This window comes from Anoplopoma fimbria, chromosome 9 (assembly GCF_027596085.1).
Source record: "Anoplopoma fimbria isolate UVic2021 breed Golden Eagle Sablefish chromosome 9, Afim_UVic_2022, whole genome shotgun sequence".
NCBI classification, from domain to species: Eukaryota; Metazoa; Chordata; class Actinopteri; order Perciformes; family Anoplopomatidae; genus Anoplopoma; species Anoplopoma fimbria.
The window spans coordinates 2,959,562-2,970,827 of record NC_072457.1 but is presented as its reverse complement, the minus strand read 5'-3'; the positions used below and the strand labels follow the sequence as shown (position 1 = coordinate 2,970,827).

The following is an 11,266-nucleotide window of genomic DNA, read 5'->3' as shown; positions in this document are numbered from 1 at the left end:
TGTGTATTCATTTGAAATGTAGGCCAAGGCTTAGATGTATCAAACTTAAAGGGCAATACCGCTGTTTTTTGACTAGAAGTAGAGTGAATATATATATATATATATAAGTGTCTTCACTTCGTTATCCGTCTTTCTTTCTCGCCAAAAAACCCGTGCTTTTTTCACAATGTCATGCTGATTTTAATGGGCTGTTTACTCATTAATCTGCTCCCCCGCTTGTTTATTTGCAGCTGTGAATTATGGATGGTTGTTTTGTCCTCTTTGGTGGTAATGAAATGAGAGCCATTTGACAGGAAATGATCATAATCCAGCACAACAATGAGTGGGTCGTTATTTCACCACACAACTTTATTCAAGGATTGCTGGCTGTAAATAAACAACCGGTAACATACATTTATTTAACATCTTCCTGATTCAAAATAGGTTGTATAATGTTGGGGTCAGGTGCTTAGCGAGTCATCCCGTTGAGCTTTCTATTGGTGCTCCAAAGTTCATTAATTGAAAATAGGAACTCACCAGAAGAGAAAAGTAAACTACTCAGCGACCTACTTGGAAAACTAAATGTGACAAAAGGTGAGTGTGAGCTAATATCAACCTCAAGCTGTATATAAGAAATGGTTAAGTCCTTGTGAAGCCACCCATTGGTTTGTGGACTGCTGTTTTGAAGTTTTGAGTTTGGTGATTTCGCCGTCGCCATCTTGGATTACGGTCGTCGCCATGTTGTTTTCTTTGCAACCGATGAATGGAAGTTACCATATTTGGAATACGAAGCATTGGCCTAGAGACGCCGTATACGTCTCTGGTAGTGGAAGAGATTCGTAGCCCCGCCCTAAAGCATCCCCTGCTTTATGGTCTGTTTGACTCTAAATGGAGCATCATTTACTAAATGAACATCATGCTGTATTGAAGAAGACTTGAAACTAGAGATTGAGACCATAAACTCATGTTTACAATGTTTACTGAGGGAATAAATCAAGAGAGAAGTAGAGTCATTTTCTCATAGACTTCTATACAACCAGAGGAGTCGCCCCCTGATGGTCAGGAGAGAGAATGCAGGTTTTAAGACACTTCCGCATTGGATTCACTTTGCAGAACTGGAGGTTGACATTAAAGCAGTCACATAATCTGATGAATATTTGCCCAAATTATCAGATATATTGGCATCCGCCTTTAACAGCAATTTATCCAATTTACAAGCAGGAAAATGCACCTTAACTGTGAGTCTTCCACTTTTCAGCTCCTCTAGTGTTCATGTTAAATCTGCATCTGATGGATGAGGTCTTTTTGTGTGTGTTTGTGAATCATGAGTCAGGATTCAGCCTTGTCCTTGATTGCCAAGGTAGCTTTGACAAACAGCCACAGTCCTTCAGCAGTCAGTCATCAGCCTCTGCAGCAGCATCAGAAGCAGCAGAGACAGCGAACACAAACACACTGAGGACTCTTCAAGTGATACGATTAATCTCCAACCGGCCAAATGTTTGGAATGAAGAGGTGTGTTTGTTGTTGTGTCCTTGAGAGGTAGGATTCAGCTTGTGTCAGGGCAAAGGGTTAAGATTTCTGTGAAAGAATCGAAGAATCTAGATCCAAATGGCTTCACACTCACATTGTATGTCGGTGTGTGTGTGTGTGTGTGTGTGTGTGTGCTGTATGTGTGTGTTTCTCTGCACTTTTCGTTTACAATCAAAACACACATACCAGTCTGCTCCGGAGGAATGTCCACAATGTCAACAGAGCAGCAGGAGACACATTTTGTTTTTATTATTTTATTGGGTGTTTCACATACGATTCCACTCACATAGAAGCTTTTACTTCACACTAACACAAGGTCACATTTAGGATCTCGTCTCTACCAACAACCAGATCTGTTGTTCAGTAGCATTTTCTGAACACATAAACAAAACAAAAAGAATCTCCATAATCAGTATGTTGCCAGGGATATTTAACAGATAAGCCGAAGCCAGAAGATTCATAGAAACAGATTCACAAGAAAAAAGGAAAATAATAATGTTTCAGGTTTCATTTCACGCCCGGCATGTTATGGATCGTTCACTTCTGTAGTTCAGTTTGTCTGGTGATTCTTTGACATGTTTTGTTATGAACAGGGCTGCAAACAAATTGCTTCCCACAATTAAATGAACACGATCGAGTGTGGCGTTGACGTTTTTTAAAATGTCCCGCTCTTATAAAACGATGCTGCATATCAAATCAAGTGCTTCTCTAAAGTAACAGCCAGCCACCAGGGGAAGATCCAGATGTTTTCCTGAATGTTGCAGCTGCAGTCCATAGTAGAAGACCGACATACTGTATATTACTTATTTTGGAACCATATTTTTTTTTTAAGGCCTATTTGTATGCAAATATGTGCTAAGTAGCAGAAATGTAGCACAAGGTGAATATGAAAGCAGTGCTTTGTTGATTTTAAGTAAGAAGTTCGGTTATGGTTTATTTTTGCATCTCGGAGATCCACTGTGAATAAGGACGAGCAACAACCTGTCAATCACAGTTAGCCCCGCCCTAAAGCATACTGGAATTTATGGTCTGTTTGACTCTAAATGGAGCATCATTTCTAAATGAACATCATGCTGTATTGAAGAAGACTTGAAACTAGAGATTGAGACCATAAACTCATGTTTACAATGTTTACTGAGGGAATAAATCAAGAGAGAAGTAGAGTCATTTTCTCATAGACTTCTATACAACCAGAGGAGTCGCCCCCTGATGGTCAGTAGAGAGAATTCAATGCAGTTGTTGGTACAACTGATAGGCGGTGTTTAAACAAATGAAGCGAGAGTGAAACCACGATCTGGACTGATGTTCATTTTTTCTCCGACAGCACCAGCATCCCTCAACTTGGCACAAAACTCCGTCCAACTTCTGAGCTACTTGGGAGTCCACTTTCCAGACTGAATACCAGCATTCTGGAGAGGAGCGCCTCACGTTCCCGATGTGATCGGGTGGGATCGCACGCTATTTGCCATGTGCAGCTGACGTCACAGTACGCTGGTATTTATCCACTTTCAGGTGCAATGCCACCACCACAACCACCAAAGAGGGCTGGAGGAAAAGATACAACGCAATTTGGTCTTTCTAAAAAGTAGCTGTATATTGATTTTGATTATTTTTGGCTGAAGCAAAGTGGTTTTAGAGAGAAGGAATGGGGGGAGGGACGGTGTTAAGGGGGGGGAGGGAGGGAGGTAGTGGTTCTCAGGGTTGGAAGAGGGGTAGACGCGGTTGTGGTAGTGGCTCGCAGCGGGGGACTCTTAAAGCGATCAGGAGGAGGCCGGTGTGTCGATGTCCAGCAGATCAGAACGGGCTCAAAACGGTTCTCTAAATGATTTTTTTCTCAGATTCTGATCCAGAAATCTTCTTCCACTTCAGTAGCTCTTACATTCACCAAACTTTACAGTTTCATTCCTCTCTATATCCTGAAGGTTTGTACAGAGGGGTTTGTTCATATATCATTCAGAGCCTGATTTATGACCAGAAACAGTGCCAAAATGGATTGTTATGGCTGTTGAAGATATAATCAGATTAATGTGATACAAACAGATAACCAAAGTTCCCTCTGTATAAAACCTTTGACTCTGATTTGTCAACAAAATGAAACAAGAACGTTCTGATTTCTGTTCTTGCAAATGTATGCAAATTAGCACATATTTGATAAGATAATGCCTCATTTGCATATTTAAACACGACATGTCAGAAAATGTGTAATACAAAAATAATTGTCGTTATCAACTGAGGAAGTTTGACGATGATATCTGTTAGATTCTGCCGGTAAATCTTTTATCCTATGCACCCGGGGCGACTTCCCCTTTAATGAGTACTTTGCTGTGAAGGCTGTGGCTTTAAAGACGGTTTTTTTTAAGGGTGGGAATCAAGATTAAAACATTTAAAAGATAACTCGTCCCCTGCAGCCCAACCTGCGGTGCATCTGCACAAAAGCAGACGAAAAAAACGGGCAGGGTTTCATCAAAAGAGGTCGAGTGGAGAGGGGCTGAATGGGGCGACGAGATCACCATGGCAACGGGGAACCTCGGCGGCGTGGAGCAGCACGAGGCCGGGTGTGGGAGGGAGCTTCATGCTGGAGTGGAAGGGAAATCGCTCTCTTCACTTTCATGGTTTTTTTGGGGGGGGGTATTCTGGTGGCGGCGGTCCAAACACTCGGCGTAATGAATCCTTCACTCGCACTCAGCATGACATCACGGAGAACGACGGTTATATAACGATGGCACTCCCAGTGACCACGGGGGCCGAATAAATACAAATACTTAAAAAAAAAAAAAAAAATCATGTTCCCTGACGACGGTGCACACAAAACCAAAAAATATGTAAACAAACACAAAGTGAACTCTGGTTCCTACAGATTGCACATTTCAGAGAAGGAGGATTAATATCTACACCTAAAGGAGGATGTGACGGTTTCACTGGATATCATTAAAAAACAATAACTGACAAAAAAAAACACTCAATGCTTTTCTCATTTAAGAAATGTTAAGTCAAACTATGTGCGTTGTATGAGGAATTAAAACCCACCACATGTGTCTTAATACGCTCTAAATCCTAAATTCCAGGTACATCGTTTCCCAAGGTTGCAAAGAAAACTAACTTTTCAGTTGTTTCATCAAGTCTGCAGATTGTGTGTGTGTGTGTGTGTGTGTGTGTGTGTGTGTGTGTGTGTGTGTGTGTGTGTGTGTGTGTGTGTGTGTGTGTTTGTATGATTTAATGGTGAGGAGTTATGTTGAAATAAATTCCAGCAAACCAACGGGAATGGATTGATGAGAGGCATCACGTCACACGGTCCTGGAAGAGAAAAGAAAAATATTTATGTTAACCCAAGCAGAGTTATCTTGAGCGTCAGATAGCTCAGTAATCTCAAGTATGAGTGGCTCAGAGCAAACACGCTTTTAAAGACTCATAAAAGGACCTTTTTCTTTTTGCATTTCACTCCGATCTTTTTGTCAAGGAGTTGAATGATATTGACGTCTGAAATCACCTTCAGATATTTTTTTTTACCGACTGCATAATGGCTCTCGTTTTCTTTCAACTCTCTCCGGATTCTTTAGGTATTTTCTTCTAGACACTGAAGTTACATCAGCTAGTTGTGAAACGGCATTAATTTATTCTGACCCTTTTCTTAAAGCTCGAGAGGTTAATGTGTTTCAGAAAAGTTTTATTAATATTTGTTGAAACTCTCTTCACATCCCGACAGCAATGAATAAATAAATGCTCTAACAAAACTAGAAATACAGCGTTATTTCTTTTTTTCCCCAAGAGTTTGTTGCGCTTAGTCCCGCCCTACTGTGCTGTGATTGGCTAGTACCCCTGTGCACTGATTGGACAGTACTCAATTGCCCCAACTGATTATTTTAACCCACAACATAATCTATTCCTAAACCTAAACATCTGGGTTTGTTACCTAAACCTAAGGAGATTTCTGGACCATTGTAACATAAAAGCATGGTGGAATTAGCAAGCATGCTACCAAACTAACCGCTAAATGAGTCAAATTTAACAACTAAATTCATCCACATCTTAGGAAAGCACATTGTTATCCTCAGATGAGTGACTACTGTTTTCGGCTCATTTTTTGTAACTGTTGTAGCATTAAAAAGCATGGTGGAATTAGCAAGTTAGCTAGTTAGCGAGCTGCTAAATGAGTAGAATGTGACAACTGCATCCACACACGGTTGTCAATCTTTATATACAGACTACACTCATTTTTTCCCCGGCTCACTTCCTGTAACCAGTGTAGCATGAAAGCATGGTGGAAGCTAAGTAGCTAGCTTGCTCTATCCACACACTGTTGTCCATCTTTACATGGAGACAAAACTCATTTCACAGCGTAGGAAAGTACATGACTATCGCCAGATAAATCCCCCAATCACAGCACAGTAGGGCGGGGAAAAAAACAGAGTTAACCTAATTTCAGGGATTTATATGGTGGATATAAAGTCTAAGAAGTCTGCAGTAAATATAGTTTTTATTATTTTGTTCTTACCAGAACACCTGGTGAAGATGCTATTGGTCAGGAACTTCTTATATTGATTAATTAATAATGTGTATTTAAATAATATATAATATTAACACAGATTGTTCCAGGACTATTTTACTGTATTTTCTCAGTATTTAAAAACAGTTTGAGTGTATAAAACAGACACAGAGCTTGTTTTCTTGTGTTCTTCTGATAAACTCACCTTGTTTACTCCCAGAAGTAACGCAGATACCATATAGTTTCATTCTTCAGCTGGGGGCCAAACAGAGGGTTGGCCTGGGCCAAAATGGCTACCAACCAACTGAAGAGAGACAGAGAGAACAGAGAGGTTATAAACACAGTGACCTCTCATGTTTCACAGGCACGACGTATAATTCATCTCTTTATAGGAAACTTCTGCTTTTCTTTCTTACAGTCTTGGGTCTTGCTGCTGCACTTTTCGGGGCGATACACCAATAGATCATATTACTGTAATAACCACCGTGACCGTAAAGATAACAGGAGCTCCACCACAGGAAGCAGCTTAGCAACCAGTCCAAAGAGTCACCAGAGTTTAAACCAACTCTCAACGAGGTTGTGAAGAGGTCTTAATTAATTTTGATCACCCTGTTAATAATACACGATCGTCCACTGCCTTTGCAAAGTTACTAATGAGTTCAAACTATCACCACGAGAGACGTCGCGTAGATGTTTAGACCAGGCAGCCTTTTTTTCCCTGCCTGTAGTCCCAGTGGCCTCCGTTTTAAAGCTGTTTCCAGTGCATACATCCACATTCTCTACAATATTTGTGGTGTATACGATTCCATTACAACCCTTTTTATGTATTTGAATTAGCAAACATTCAAATATGAGTGTAAGCTTCTCTATTTACACGACTTGTAAGCCATTTTAAAACATGGAAGTGAGTCTTTTTGCACCTCCTGATCCCTCGTCTCTAAATACCAACTTGTGTAGTTTGAAGCTTTTTTTGTTTCTTGAAAAATGCTGAAAACCTTCTTGCCTAAAGTTCCTTTGTGTGCAAGGTCAGTTTAAAGAATATGTATAAGAAGTCTGCTATAAATATCGAAGTTTTCACTTTTTTGTAAACACCAACTTGTTCAGTAAATAATGCAACTTACATAAATGATCCATATTGTCCATTTCTCCTCTAATCAGAGTTCTCCAGTTTTCAGTAGTCCCTTAAATTAGATATATTCTGCACAATAAATCAGTTTATCAACACTATATATTCCTCATTTATCCCTCTTATTCCATTCAAGCTCCTCCCCCTCATCTAGCTGCATTACTTTCAAATTGAAGCTAAAACCGTGCAGACTTTTTATAGTTTGTGAGTCTACCATTGCCTGATAGTGAAGAGATAAACACCACCTGAAGGAGCGGGACTCCATCTAGTGGTTTGATGATAATCCTGCATGCTCATCACATTTCTCTGAGCACTCTTATCTGCATAAACTTCATTATTTTTAGGATAATTTATCCAACTCAAGCTATAAAAATATACCTGCAATAGATTTCTGTGTTGTGTGACCAGGTTTTTGTGTCAGGCGTCTATGAGCTTGTTGGTTTCGGGGGTAAAGGTTCAGTGCTTAGTTGTCTTTTGACCACAAAATCACCAAAAATGTATGTAAATGTAAAAATGCATCCTCTGGTGCTCCATAAATCTAACCACGATGTTGCACCTCATGTCCAGATCGTTCACTTTCTCTGTTTCAGTAAAGCTGCTGGGTTTTAATTCTTATACTCATTCTGCTTTTAGTCTGGCCTTGAGTTTGTAAGGCTGTCGTGTTCTCAGTAAGCCACTGAATAATAATAACTAATGACTAAACTGAAGCAGAGGGTGTGACAACAATTTGGAAGTACCTCAAACCTGCATTCTCTCAAATAGCCAGCAGGGCGGGGACTCCTCTTGTTGCAAAAAATTGTATAGAAGTCTATGAGAAAATGACTCTACTTCTCTCTTGATTTATTCCCTCAGTAAACATTGTAAACATGAGTTTATGATCTCAATCTCTAGTTTCAAGTCTTCTTCAATGAGTTTCTGTTTAACTCTTATAACTTTAACCCTTTCACAGTGTGTTTTCACTTCATGACAGTTAATCGTAACATTTTGGTTGCCTACGAATATTTTATTCAGCTTTTGGTTGTACTTAGCTCCACCCTCTCGTGTCACTTCTGGTTGCAAAAAAAACAACAAGATGGCGTCGGCCAAAAACTAGGTAGGGTTAAAAGTGGGTTCATATTAGGTCATATCATAGGGGCACAACAACATGCTCAGTAAAATCTGGTCTGGACAGGATCATGGATCATGAGTTTTGATTTGTTGCACTCGTTTCATCTGCTGAAAGGGTGTCATGGTGCCCTATTTTATGGGTGAGAAATACAATTATGCAACTATTGAAACATGGTCTTTAAACAACCATAACAAAACGCTTTCTTTTTTAAGAATGTTCTATTATATATCAGCCCGCATCCTTTCGAGCACATCCACAAACTTCTGTCACGCCAAGCGCACCCAATAAGCACCATTGCAGCTCCAGTTAAGGTGCACATGTGCCACACCCCCATAGCTCAGCCTTCTTCTATAGCCTTGCCAAAAAAGCGGGATGGCAACAGCCAAAAACCAAGATGGCGTCGGCCAAAAACCAAGATGGCAGCAGCCAAAAAACAATTATTTTATACGGTTCATGCTGTCCACTCACAGCCTCAACAGAAACCGTTTTATTAGAAAATCACTGGAAACTAAAACAACAAACTGCTTCTGATGTAAAACTCCACTCACTGCTCATTCGTAGAAGAAACTCTTTAAATTAGCAATATTTTAAAGTCTCATAATCAAAGCAGCAGGTCAACAAAGCAGAGACACAAATGAACATGCAACTTCACACCAAAGAAGAAGAAGAAGAAGAGTTTGTACTTACAATAAGTAGCAGCAGACCGCTGTGAGGATGAGACTGGTGACAATCACACTGTCAGAGAAAACAGAGAGGGGGTTTAATTAATGCAGCTCTGTCTGCTAAATACGTGGTTTCATATTCATGTTCATCATATCGATGTTACTTCCAAACATTTACAAAGCACCGAGGTCAGAGGGATGTACAGAGTTACTTTGACCTTTTTCATTTTGAATACTTAAATAAATAAATACAGCATTAATAGTTTAAACTACATGTTGAAAACCTAATTTAAAGTAGCAAAGCACCACATTCTATAAGCTCATACCAGTGTTGGGCGATATGATACATAGACGTATCAATTTTCTGTGATTTTGCTGTGCTGTTTATACTGAACTGAGGTCTGAATCTCTTTAATGTCTCTGGTTGTATCAGTCTGTTAAAATGTTCAGTGAGCAGGACAGAAATATTGCTTTAATTGTTGATCTTTCAAGTAATTTCTTGGCTGCATTAGCCCAAAACTAATTACTCTGTCTGATTATTTTATATATAAACAGTTTTATGAATGACCAATATCACGATATAACACTACGCATAAGAAAAGACAAGATAGAACTTTATTTATCCTGAGTTATATTGCTGTGCAGCAGTTGCAAATAAAACAACATTTAAATAATAAAGAATATTAAGAAGGTGCAAAAAAAAACCCAAATGAGATGCAAGCAGGTTAACTGTAAATGTCATCAACATAACTGCTTAATAGTAAATTGCAGAAATACACATGCAATCTTCTGTTTACATTTACAGTCGAGATCAATGTAAAATATACAATATCTCCCACTATAATATGTCACTTTGAGTTAAGTGTCTATACACACCAGAAGAAGACATGCACCTTTATGTCCTCATTGATCTACTTTATTAATTAACAAATAGAATCCACTTTTATTTTGTAGCTTCACCTCACAGCCTGTAAACCAGCATAATGGATCCAGCATCACAGTTATTCATCCGCGTGTCTGATTCGGACTATTTTTTCAACATAAAAATCTTATTACCCTTATCATCTTTTCATGCTTTTCTGCTACAGGATTGACCCTTTAACCTTAGTGCCGTGTCTGAATGGATGGATGGAGGGATGGATGGAGGGATGGATGGATGGGAGGATGGATGGAGAGGATGCAGGATGACGCTCAGGGCCTCCATCACATGAGCGCTTATTTATAAAGATTGCTCTGCAGCCTGAAATCAACTATTTCTTTCTTTTTTTTAATTTTTATAAATAATAAAAACATTTTGAAGCCTAATATATGAAATGCATTGTGTGAAATGAAAAAGGGAACATGCAATAATTAACTGCAGCCTATTAACGGGACCCACAGACCACATACCCCCGGTTTGGTCCTTTGGGCACCAAAAACGGAGCCACGACCCCCACCAGCCCCCATAGCGTGGTGAAGCAGATCATCGGCAGGGCCAGGGAGTGAGAAACCATCTTCAGGCCGCAGGAACACGACAATAGAGAGCAATTTAACCCGGTGCGTCCCCTTAGAAATAAAGCGCGTCAATGTCGAGCCAGACAAACGCTCCCCACAGTGACCCCGCCCCCTTTAAGCCTCAGCTGCACCTGATTGGTCCAGACGCAGGAGCTTGCGGACTCTGATTGGTTCAGCCGCCCGTCTGTCTGTATTACAGTGAGGAGGATTTGATGTGTTGTTTGTGCCAGCAGGTTGCAGGCAAGTGTGTTTTTTTTAAAGATAAAATAAAATATAGTTGTATTAATCCAGAAGGAGATTCTTGAGCAGAAAAATTGAAAAAAAAAAAAAAAAATATAAAATATAAACAATATAATTGACATATATGAACAATAGAATAATGACTATTAAGTGTACAATAAAGAATACTGACACCATTGAAGAATAAAACACAATAGAAATAAGAGTAAGGTAAATAAATAAAGTTTTAAAAAAAAGTCTGCTAAAAGTAATTTAGTATTAATCCAGAAGGAGATTCTTGAGCAGAAAAATTGAAAAAAAAAAGAATAAAAGTATAAACATTATATTCCTTTATTGACATATATGAACAATAGAATAATGACTATTAAGTGTACAATAAAGAATACTGACACCATTGAAGAATAAAACACAATAGAAATAAGAGTAAGGTAAATAAATAAAGTTTTAAAAAAAAGTCTACTAAAAGTAATTTAGTATTAATCCAGAAGGAGATTCTTGAGCAGAAAAATTGAAAAAAAAAAGAATAAAAGTATAAACATATATGAACAATAGAATAATGACTATTAAGTGTAAAATAAAGAATACTGACACCATTGAAGAATAAAACACAATAGAAATAAGAGTAAGGTAAATAAATAAAGTTT

The 11,266-nt window shown here is 38.9% G+C and overlaps 1 protein-coding gene across 1 annotated transcript; it reads right to left on the bottom strand.

The window, feature by feature from the left end:
• Positions 1-6,202: 6,202 nt before the first annotated feature.
• On the bottom strand, positions 6,203-10,381 carry atpv0e2 (ATPase H+ transporting V0 subunit e2). Its single transcript, XM_054604126.1, has 3 exons — positions 10,278-10,381; positions 8,914-8,961; positions 6,203-6,296 (listed from the first exon to the last, which is right to left on the bottom strand). The coding sequence occupies exons 1-3, from the start codon at positions 10,379-10,381 to the stop codon at positions 6,203-6,205; spliced, it is 246 nt and encodes an 81-aa protein (XP_054460101.1).
• Between the last annotated feature and the right edge of the window lie 885 nt (positions 10,382-11,266).

What these genes read in the sequence shown, in the direction of transcription:
- atpv0e2 (XM_054604126.1), bottom strand. Translation starts at nt 10,381, where the DNA reads ATGGTTTCTCACTCCCTGGCCCTGCCGATGATCTGCTTCACCACGCTA. An exon ending in CCCAAAGGACCAAACCGGGG is followed by an intron (nt 8,962 to 10,277) that starts GTATGTGGTCTG and finishes TTTCTCTGACAG; the next exon opens with TGTGATTGTCACCAGTCTCA. An exon ending in GCGGTCTGCTGCTACTTATT is followed by an intron (nt 6,297 to 8,913) that starts GTAAGTACAAAC and finishes GTCTCTCTTCAG; the next exon opens with TTGGTTGGTAGCCATTTTGG.